This window comes from Anneissia japonica, unplaced genomic scaffold, assembly GCF_011630105.1.
Source record: "Anneissia japonica isolate Jap-2015-1 unplaced genomic scaffold, ASM1163010v1 scaffold287809_len330493_cov202, whole genome shotgun sequence".
Taxonomy (NCBI): Eukaryota; Metazoa; Echinodermata; class Crinoidea; order Comatulida; family Comatulidae; genus Anneissia; species Anneissia japonica.
Genome location: NW_022725566.1, coordinates 213,962 through 226,329, shown reverse-complemented (window position 1 = coordinate 226,329; position 12,368 = coordinate 213,962). Strand labels below are relative to the sequence as shown.

Below are 12,368 nucleotides of genomic sequence, written 5' to 3'. Positions count from 1 at the left end.
TATATTTGGGTGAGGTACGAACCCGGTGTTGAAGCCAGTGGCGGATTCAAGGGGTGAGCTGGCCCCCACCCCCTAAATTTTATTTTTTAAAAATTGAGAAAAGGAAAATTATAATTACATTTTGTTATGAGAGTCCTTGCTTGACAAAAACACAAATAGTTAGAGTTCTAGGCTTTCATACGATTAACCATGTTTTTCAAGAACTTAACCTTGAGTACAGGCTACAAACTTTAGAGAGAAAATAACACAGCCCCATCCTCAGTCAAAAATTATAACATTAACAAAAACGAAAATGTTAACCCATTTTATTATATTTTTGACTTTCAATTCACTTCATTTTTTAAAATAAATTTCAGGAAATAGGCCATAATACATAGTGCACAACTTTCACTCTCGTGCCAAAGGCCCGGTGCTAAGTTTTATGAAAAATATTTTGGTATGTCAAGGATCATCAGTTAATGACTTGATTTTAGGGTTACCGGTACAGTATGATGGTACGAGTCTTAACGTGCACTTAGCAACCAGAAAGAGGAGTTTTAGATACACATTAATAGACCTGCCAGTACAATAATTTCCACTTGATATAAATTTAATGCAATAGGCCTAATATGAAAATAATATAAGGCTTAAGCAGTACGGTACCATTACTATACGGGTTGGGGGTAGCTCCTATCCTCTTATTTGGGATGGGCCACAGACGGCAAACTGACCTAATTATAAAATCAATATCTAACGCGGAATATATAGTGTTAAATATGTTTTGCTGCTGGGTGGAGGGTGAGCTTCCCGTCGGCCACCCCTGGATCCGATGAAGATAAACCTACATTTAATCCTCTGGCTTTCCGGCTTATAAAGAAATGTAAGGGCACGGATACACATAGTGTTTAGCTGGACACTATAAAGGTTAAACCACAGAATCGCATTAATTTTCATCTTGTCTTTTTCCTTGTTTTTTTATTTTATTATTTTTATTTTTATAGAATTTGAATGACATTCAGTACCTATAGCTAAGGAAGCACCAATGCTGCATACTGTGCTCGTGCTGAAAGAAAGAATTAACGCATACTCCAGGGTGCATCAGTTCAACCGCAAAACATCTTTTATTCCGAAAGGGGTGTTTTTCTCCCGAGGAGGAAACATCTTCTATTCACTAATCACCTTCGCTGGCTGACTAGGAAGTTCTTTTGTTCTCCTGCGGTTAGCCAGCTAGAAATATGATAAAACCCACGTGACCAGAATGAAGTTGAACGAGATCACACGTGCTGAGTGGGGCTTAGGTCTCCACTGATTGGTCCGCCCTAACCAAGCCGATTAGTGAGCAAAACATTAGCGTCCGACTTGAGCTTCGCTCGTGCCTCCTGTTCAGAAATCCATTTCATACGGCCATTCCAGTCACTGGGTGAATTTTTGGCCTGTTCGAAGGAATTTCCCTCTTGCCTGTCCCCTGGAATCTAGCTGTCAGCTTATTAACCGAGAATGCAATGTTTCTTGATGTGACCAGAGGATGATTTTATAATTTGTTAATTGTGGATATTATAACATGAACGCTGCTCCGATCGTACGTGCATACGACACGGCCGTGTCGCAACAAAGTAGTGGACAAAGTAGTAGAACCATTCAGTAAGTGTTCTTTTGTTATTCCCGTTGTTTTCAAGTCACAATCAAAAACAAATAGTTGATATATTGATAATAAACTTAGGTCATGATTATGTAGAAAGTATCAATCTATTGGTTCAAATCATGAATTATCATGAAGCAGTTGAGGCGAGTATTTGCAAAGATTTAAATTTTAAGGTCTTCGATTTTTGTGATATATTACTACCTTCTATGATTACTTTAATCACAGCTGCTCTCCTTTGGGGCGTTCTTGTGGGTCAACTCAATAACAGTTAGGAAAACACTCATCATCACTTACGCAATTTCGATTATATGACTATCTACAGAGTTTTATAAGTGCTAGGCTTCTGTAAGTGTCTTATGCCGATGTGATCTATATTAACTTATTCCATCGATGTTCCAAGAGCTTAGGCATACCACTTGTCCAAAACAGTTATTGTTTTTGTCGACAGACAACAAAGAAAGAGGTCGGTCTTAATAATAGAATGGATACTTCTTATCACACCGTGGTCGTACAGCGATTGTAATTACAGGTGTCTCTGCATTAATTCGTCAAATATTCTTGCTCTGGGCCTGTAAAACGTAATAATGCATGTCACGAATAGTTTATTATTGCTTGCCCTAGGGACATTATATTAACTACATAAGTGGTCCCACTGATGACCCAGGGTTGCAAGTATAAATTAGTACACTCAGTTAATAACGAATTGACCATGTTTCTTGTATGCATCTTGCTATATAATATATATAAACCTATATATACAAATAACTAGGTCTACACCAACAGGCCCACCTCTACACCCCACACACACCCACATATATATTGGCTAATTATATGCGAATAATATATAGGCCTATATATTGGAACGAATATATATAATGGTTATTCGTACCAATATTTTAGCATTGTTTTTTTTTATTTGTTTATGTATAATTATTAAATCATTAATTATTATCACGTGTTATATGACACTTGAATTGGTCTAACAGTACAGTATAAATTAATAAATTATGTCATAATTAATCTTTTCTACAAAGGACTCAATCAAGTTGCGAATCGTTGATGGACGAAAGAGTTAGCACGTCCCGTAAGAGAAAGGTTAGTAATTGGGGGTCAGGGATGTACGTAACTATGGTAACAGTGCGCGTTGTTTGCCCACTTGTGGTAAGATGATCCCGTAACCGCCAATGCAATCATCATCATTTCATAAGTTTCGATATTAGGTGTCATTACTTCGTATATTAAAACCGTAAAACGCGTTAGTTCAACATACGAGACCGGTTAATTCAAAGAGGCGGTGCTGTTTCCTAATATCTGCATGATGAGGCGTCAATGGAAGAGCGTGGACAAAAGGTGGAGCGAGATCCACTGTTGAAAGAAAAAAAGCTCGCGTGTTTATTCTTGTGTGTAACAGCATATAACACAATGACACTACGTGGTGTTTCCTACTCTATAGGTCTGATTCGCATTTGTGTTCGTGATCATTAATGGAATCGTTTCTTTACAAAAAAGGGACACAAACAATCTAATTATACACACTTGGCCGAGCAATCGGCCTTTGTTATGCACGCACGTCACGCGTCGTACGCGCACTTGTTCGAAAATTTTGTGTATCGTGGTAATTGTGGTACACATTAAATATTATTAGAAATTGGATTGCTTAGCGGATAATAAGAGCTTCATTGGTAATGATGATTTCGTGAGTGAATAATGTGTGTAAAATCCTCAATCAATACGATTATTTATGTGCATATTTTTAGCATAGGCTAATAGAGTCGACGTGTGGGCCCAGAGCAAGCTTTTCAAGACATGGTTGTGACTAAGCATGCTTTGTGTTGTCCGATTACAATCAAAAAATTTCTATTGCTTACCAAACGTTGTGAATGATATATCAAGACAAAGAATGTTTCCTGGGGTATTTCGTTTATTCATTTGACAGTGATGGAAGAGGCGTACTAAATCCGTACTTGTTTCCATGTTAAGTAGGATTACAATTTCTTCAGTGTGAAGCAGCTCGCTGAGAGGGTCTTTTGTCCCATAAGTAAAACATTTACAGAGGCTGGTGGAACGTTTAATTATACAAATTGAGTGCTCCATCTGTTCACTTTTTGGCTTTGGAAGTTGAGTATTTTAAACCACCCCACAACCAACAATAGTAACAACAATACAGTAGGCCTACCAACAGGCTACAAGAATAGAAAATCCCTTCAAATTTCCATAGGCCCCAATGTTTTGAGTAAAATATAATTACCGGTACATTGTTTTAACTTAACATTTATGAAATTGATAGGCCTATGGTGATACCAGTTAGGCCTGATAGACCTACAATAGGTAATATTACCTATTTTTATAGGTATCGAATCGCCATAGTTATGTATCTTTTTAACAAAGACCTAATTTATATACAAATTCTTAATTCAGAAATATGCTTAAAAACGAAGATTAAGATTGTAGCCTGCCGCAATAACATTTTTTCAACACTACCGGTATAACTCCATTGCTCTAGTAAATAAACTATTTGCGATAGGTCCTCATTCATGTTCATTACACTCAAGAAAATGTTCAGGAGAACTTCAGTTTTGGTAACCGAATGAGCGTGTCGGATGCGCGTGCCGGATGGGCGTACCGGATGCGCGTATAGGAAACGCGTATATTGAATGCGCGTGGTAAAGAAGCGCATCCGGGATGCGCGGACCTGACGACTAATCTCTATAAAATAGGTCTACCGATTGAATGGATACAGTGATACTGTACTCTATAAAATATGACCATTATTTTGATAAATTGTGTAAATGTGTAGTTTACAGTCTGTATCCTTACCTATGGTTTTACGATAATGCAGACAACTTTTCGATTTTCTGGAGGAATTAACGTTTAGGTATATTCGATTGTCATGAATCTCTATGGATTTAACAGAATGGCGCTTTATTGTAAATACTACTGCATCACAAGGATGACACATTGTGCTCATGTCGCGATCTAAATGCACAAAGATTATTAACCGTGTCATTAACTTCGCAATGGTAATCACAATATTGATTCTGCACTTGGATCGTTGAATAATGCAGCATTAAGAACACTCACACTTTCGTTTTTGACACGAAATTAGTTGTCCCATGGTCGTTGGTGTATATGCAGTGGTTTTCATTACCGTACCTACTGTAACTTGCATTGTTCTTATTAAACTAGAAAACTGAAATTACGTTTTCAGATCCCCGTTTGTTTTCATAAGTCATAGATGATATGAAAATAAATATATATAAATGCAACGACATCAATAAGCTTGAAAATAATAGGGCAAATAGACCTAACAATAATATGCTAAAATAATAATAATAGTAATAACGATAATAGTTATAATAAAAATAAAACAATAATTAAACCAAATACAACAACAATAGTAACAACAATAAATAATAGGCCTAATTGAAAGTGATATTAGACAATAATAAGCAACGACTATAAACCTACAATTTCATTTGATCCTTGTTTATTCTGTTATTTATGACATCGTCCAATATTCCTAACCACTATAATGTTTTATGTGTCACTTACGTTGGGGACTGTACTCGTGAGATCGCAAATTTCGCAATTAAGTGTTCAGAAATATTCCAGAAAAACTGTACATGTCACACAGAATGTTTTATTAGCATCATGTGCGTAAGACATACGGCAACCGGACCTACATAACATTGCTTAGCTATAAGTATTAACGTAAGGTGTCTGTTTTGTGAAAACTGATTCATCAGGATATGAAGTTTCTTGATTTGTCAATAGCATTCGTGACGTCATCAGGAGACGGCATCATCTCCGTTGAATGAAATGATAATGTAATCATCCTCATCTGATATGGTATTACCTATAGTGAACGCAAGTCTGCATAATTTGGCATTATATAGCAATTAGCAATTCGATACCAACATTTCACGATTATAAGACAAGTCTTTCACATTTCAGTTTATTATTTGAATTGCTACAGAACATACTACACTTTTATGAACAGTCTCCTCCGTGATGTTTTCTCTTCAGAAACAGCTTACGTCCCATCGACTGGTCGAGAAAAGGCGGCGCGATCGAATCAACAAAAGCTTACACGAGCTACGAGACATCATCCCAAAGCTAACCCGAACAACACAGGTATGTATTGTACAATGCTAAAGATTAATATCGTTCGTGTAAACTGTCAGTGACCGGTGTGACACGGATTCTGGCGCATGAATTTCCGTAAACGAACCCCGTTGAATTTGGTCCCTGGTGACTGAATTCGCCTTAAAGCTCAGTTCACACTGGCCAACGCGTTGACGTAAACACAAGCCGGTACTACGCCTAGTATTCAGTAGTTTTTGCGTTTCCGCCAACAAATCTGAAATATAAATCAAGCAGAGGGTTGGCTCAGCCCCGGAGGTGCCCGAATTCGTACGTTACGTGAGGTGGTGGATGAGAGCCATATTTACGAGTGGCGTATCTAATCTGGAAATGGGCGGGGGGAGGGGGAGCTAAGGGGCGAAGGTAAAGTGGGGACTCGATGATTAGGTGAGGGGGAGCTAGCTCGCCAAATAAGATGATTTAAGGTGATTTATAACTACTAGAGCGAGATATTTTGGGGGAGGGCACGAGTATTTTTTTTTCGGGGGGGGGGGAATATTTCCCCTTCCCATGTAATCATTCTCATCCGATATGGTATTACCTGTAGTTAACGCAAATCTGCATAATTTGGCATTATATGCAATTAGCAATTCGATATCGGTACCAACATTTCACGATTATAAGACAAGTACTCCGAGCAATCCCTAGATGCGCCACTGATATTTACGAGGGCTTCATCACCTGATTGAAGTTAAGAAACAACTACACAAATGTGAGACTACGTACGAGATTATTTGACATAATAATAATAATAATAATGATATAATGTGATTGATTTTAGATCAAATAGGTTTCACTCGTAATATTTTAGGATGGTAACGGTATCACTGTGTTTTTTTTCCGCACATATTATTTCGTGAATTTGTACGGGTGGTGTAATATAAATTGATTTGTTTATACTGTGGTAATTATTGTTTAATTATCCGCAGTTGAATCTGCGTCGAACACCCTTCGTAGAATGTTGTGTAATTGATCGTCCGTGAAACGATTTATTCAAAGCACGTTCCATCCAGTAAACTGTTATGGCGCTTATTTACTTATCTTGGAAGGTACAATTAGTCAATATATTTTTGTTTAATTTTTTGATTGCAAATAACATTTTTCTTTGGTAAATATCGCATGTTTAGAAAGAAAAATTGGGGAAAATTCTTTTTGAGAGAAGGGTAAAATTAAAATCGACTGCATATAATTATTATCGTAAGATAGTAAAATGAACTATTCAGTGTGGAATTTCAGATGAGTGTTTTATTTTTCTTTTTGACATTAACAAAATAACATTCCGAAGTGATTCTTTTTTTGTGATGAATATGTGTGTATCGATTTAAAGCACAGTCAGTTATTCAAGCAATTTCGATCAATCAAACGAATCACGTACTCCTTCGTAACTATATAACATTTGAATTCTGTATATACTTTAAGACAACTTGAATATGCTCATCTATATAAACGTATGTCTGGAAGCCTCGGCAGCTGATTGGCTAACAGCGACGGTGACGTAGTTGCACGTACTCTGTTTCAATCTGTTTTGAAACATTATCTAACCTTTTAAACTCAATTAGCTTTCTTTACCGTCTGATTATTCATGTACTGTAGTGTTCAGTATAATACGATAATCTATCGGTATATCATTGCTAGGGATTATAAACAGTCTGTTAAAATACCTAAAATTTATAGTGAGTGGTTATATATAACAATACTATATAACTATGTTGAAGCCTTGGTTTATGACAACCTAGTCGCGATTGTCATTTCGAGTAAACAATAAGTTACCACCCATTTACTTGTATATTTACTAATTTATATACATCATATAAATATAGTACAGTACATGCTGTTTGGTTTACAGATTAACGTTTTAAGTATTTTTTGAAAATTAAATTGAGCTGTGAATAGATAGTTTGGAGACCACGTGAACACAGTGTCCTCACCAAGAATACAAGCTAATAACTTTTTATTTGAGCACATCATATTCCCCCATTAAAGTTTCGGTGTTAAGAAACCCGTACCGGTTTACACACGGTTTGTTTTAAACGGTTCTGTCCACATTCATGCTTTCGTCCACTTATGCACACCTATGCATGCACTTGACGTCGGTAGCATATTAAACATGTACAATGATTACTAAATGTCCAGCTCATGTTCTTCTATTTACGTAAGCCTGATTCCATGGCCTTTAAAGTGGCCGTCCAATGTCATGACGTCAAACGCGTATTCTGTTCATTCTAACGGACGCGCCCAGGGCTACGTGGTGTCTCAAGTCAATCATAGAATGGGGAACTCAGGATGTTAGCATTTTCAATAAGCATTGTTGCACGATGAATTTGTACGTATGCCTATGTGGTGTGGGTATAATTGGGTAGCACGGATACAGGCACTTATAATCCTAGTAAAAATGATATAGGTATTCTATGCATTAAAGCTATTTTAAATGTTCTACGTATTAGCACTGTCACGATGCCAGTGCTGACGTTCATATTTACCCCCTGAGTCTAATTTAGAAGGCCGAACTAACAGTGCGCAATTAGATGTTAATGAGACATAATGTATTGATGGTTTATAGAGAAAACCGTGATGCCACTCCGCAGATCACAAAACGAAAATCAATAGCGTAATTGATTGACATAAATTATAAATGTGAACAGATTACAGAAATGTATGAGGAGGATTATCGAGGGTTTTGTTTGTAGAAACACCTTTATTGCATATCGGCAGTTGCGCACCAGTTATCACCTGCCGAGGTGATAGGGTTAGGTGCATTACTAGCTATTAGCTAATCAGCGATAGCGTTACACGTTTTGTATTCAACTAGGCACTTCAGACTTCTCGCACGTATCGCATCGCGCTGAAGAGTGGCAATAAAATACACGAATAATGGCTTCTACTCTCACTTTAACAAAGTGAAGGTTCTTATTACAGTTTAAAGGAGAAGTAACCTAAACGCTGCCGAATGAAGCTCTATCCACGTTTCATGTGATACATTTGTGTGACTCTTGCCTATATATATATATAATATATATATTTCGGACGGTGTATGCACTGTCTCTTATACACATCTAGATGTGTATAAGAGACATATATATATATGCGCATTATGATGTCATAGGCCTATTACATCCATATATGGGCATGATGATGCCATACATTACCACTGTACTGTATGGGTAAATCAATTTGTTACAAAATTTGATAGGCCTAGTGTTTATAGACTAGATTTAGAAACTCGTTATTAATAAGATTCATTGTATCAATTATGGATGAAATTATCTCAAGTATATCATCATGTATAGTATGCGATGAGATAATATCATTATCATGATATATTATTATCTACATTTTATGGCATAAGCTCTATTTCTTTTGTTTTTATCTTTGAACTATGCCTTATAGACCTAAAATGGTATAAATTGTTCATATTGTGTCCCAGAAGTCTGCATTGATTTCCACCTAGTTCGTTCTGACAAATTAAAAGGTTTCTATTGCATTTTCAAAATAAAAGGCATATTAGAATTTATATTTGACTCTTGCCCGTGGTCGTGTTATTTTCACTTAAATAAAATGTGTAAGAAAGCTATCTGACAGCATACGGTAAGTATAATGACATTTTATTGGAAGGCAGAAAAAGTCCTTTGGATATTTGGTTGGTGCGTCATCAGCGCGTCAACATCGTGTCATCAACGCACGCACGAAAAATTAGCGACGTATACTGTGACCGCTGTGACTACGTGCATCATGCATCATACGTGTGAATATTGCATAATTATAGTACACAAATAGAAGTGTAATTTTTTCATGCATAACTTGGTGGAAGATTACAGCGTTTATGTATAAATTATAGTGTCACTACTTTGATGCGTAAGTATATCGCGCCTCGTTTGATGCGAAGATGACGTGAATCGCGTATCGTGCATTCATTTTCTATTGTATTGTACATGTCGCTTGTTTACATTGTCTGGAAACCAATTAGTTCGTGTTGAATATCAACCGTCGTAATCCCTTAAAGTAAAGAGCATGTTCAAGTGCGTAGTAACCGTATGTGGCATTATATTATCTGATAGTGTTTCTGAAATTCGAGACGAATAATTCAGTTCTTAAGAGGTGACCGGGTAGATGCACACCACCAGAAATGAATAGATATAACTTAATGCACTGAGTGGCAGAGTGGATCCTTGTCGGGTGGTATAATGGTCTTTGATATCATTTATCCCTTTACGTAGGCCTACACTACTATTTGTAAAGTCGTGTGAGGGCTTGCAGTATTTCTTCGGCAATTTCCTCAACGTTTACATGTGCGCTCTTATTATTAAACCGTCCTGGAGTCAAACTTCCAACAACCATAGCCAACCAGAACGTGTTATTTAAGTAAATAAATATACAGATTGATTGAGTTAATAGCAAGGATTACGCACATGTCCCACAAACACGCAAGTGTACCTTAGCACCACTTCAAGGGACGGGGTTTAGCGTATTGCGCCCTGTTCGTGTGTAGGCCTTCACCAACGTTCGGTAATGCTACGTAGGCGCAATTGAGTCCTATATGATTTTGAAAAATTCTTCATTCTTCTTAAATATACCTACATAATACCAGTAATCACGTAGTCACGTACCATACGTAGGCCTTATCTATAATTGCCTGAAATACCACCTTCAGATTAGAACTGAATTAAATGCGTTTTGGGTCTATATATCGACAATTTTCCCATTTATTTTTTTGAATGAATGTATAATATAGGCCTACGTACTTGCTAGATGACTTGTAAAGGAAATTAAATATGAATGATAAATTTACATTTATATGGAGGCTCATTATAATTGAATGAACACTTGTGGGTGTGCCAATCATACCACGCATGCAAGCGATTCCTTGTTAATATGTAATGTAAATAGTTTTAGGCCTATTTAATCTTGCAACACCGTATCAACCTTGGTTATATTAAAAGTTTAGACAGACTATTTGGTACGGTACCAAAATGATGTTTACATTTTCATGTGTGTATGCTGTAAGTAAGTCAAATGTATCGAACTATCGACGGACGGACGGACGGACGGATGGATGGATGGGTGAGGAGTGAGTGGACTGATAAATGGTTGCTGGGTGGTTCTATCTTCTCTATGGTTGAACAGATAGATGGATGGGTGTCTTGCTAAATGGTCGAATGGTGTCTTCATCATGGATGGCTGGTTAAGTACTGTAGGTGGACGGAAGGATGGGTGTATTTGGATCGAATATGAAGATGGAATGAAGGATCGAGGATGAATAGGTGTATGAGTGATTAGATGGTTGAATATGGTGAATGGATGTGTCATATATGGATGGCTAAGTAGGTTGACGGGCGAACGGACGGACAGATGGAAGAAGAATGGCTGTGTGTGGAATATGAAGGGATGGATGGTGAAATAAAAGATATTTGATTGAGCATGCGAAGTTCCATTGTGTTGCAAGACGTTGTAGCGTACAGGTGGACGGTACTGATGCGGAACTTTCTCCTCTATTTTGTCGTTTCCTTCCGCCACGGCTAGCATTCTACCTATGAGTATGGCTTGCTATTGTGCGTCATAAGAAATACAATTGACAAATATTGCTAGCAATTTCCCGTTATTTCTTTTCTCAAGTTTACCTTAACGACTTTGTATCCGCACATCGCCTTGGAAACTGGTTTAAATTTAAACACATAATCGATTATGGGACTTTACATGTCTTTTGTTTGTTCAGCAATAGCTAGATGTTTTAATGGTACTTCGCCGTTGGAATATCCTCTTTAGTCGGTCACTCGCTTATAATACAATAATTTGTAAGTGAGCGACTGCTAATCTTTTGCAGCTAGGCCGCCTTCGTAGGATAACTGTAATAAGTGTTTCGAAATGCTGGAATACTGCAAAGTTACGATGCCGAGAATTGAAAATTGTGTCGAATATAACAATGAAGCTGGAAGAAATAAAAAATCACATCTCGTTTATTAATTCATCCATCCAACTGTCCACACATTCAACTATCCATCCATTGGTCCATCCATCTATCCATCCAACCAGCCATCTAACCATCTTTTTATTCATTCACTTATATAATTCGATTTCTGTTGTATTCATTTAAAAACTTCTGTTTTAAACGCAGGCGCACAACCATTCAAACTCCCACCGCCATATACGTATATTCATCAAAATTATCTTATTCCATACCAATATGCTATGGTACGCTACTTGGCCTCAGAAAGTGGAACTGCACGCAACCGGAACACTTCTCCCTGGCTGATCTTAGATGGGGCGTTATGCATGTCCTTGAGTGAGAAAAATTAGGGACCTCACCTTCTGGTTCTAAGAACTTGCCGCAATATACTTACAACAGGTGGTGTGGACGCATTGCTGTTCAGCTTTATGCACATGCCATATGGGTGCTTTTAAAATCGCCCTATTATTAATAAGGGTCTATGTATCCTTTAAGCAGGTCTAACAGTACAATGACATTAACGCGGTAATTGTGATGTGGAGAGGCGATTATGTGTCGAGCATTGGCGCATTCAGGGGCCCGACGATCAAACGGCCTTAAGTTTAAATTGTCAAATAAATCCACAACTTTTCCCATCTCGATTTATATATATATATATATATA

General features: G+C 37.3%; 1 protein-coding gene across 2 annotated transcripts in view; it reads left to right on the top strand.

Annotated features, from left to right (window-relative positions):
• Nucleotides 1–682: 682 nt before the first annotated feature.
• LOC117112754 (hairy/enhancer-of-split related with YRPW motif protein-like) overlaps nt 683–12,368 on the top strand; it is a 19,163-nt gene continuing 7,477 nt past the window's right edge. Inside the window, exons 1-3 of one of the 2 annotated variants that reach the window (XM_033255902.1) lie at nt 714–1,620; nt 2,656–2,716; nt 5,648–5,755. In XM_033255902.1, coding sequence (XP_033111793.1) covers nt 1,541–1,620; nt 2,656–2,716; nt 5,648–5,755 — 249 coding nt within the window. In that variant the 5' untranslated portion in view covers nt 714–1,540. Of the gene's footprint in view, nt 1,621–2,655; nt 2,717–5,647; nt 5,756–12,368 lie in introns of both variants that reach the window. The other variant, XM_033255904.1, reaches the window with a different exon arrangement.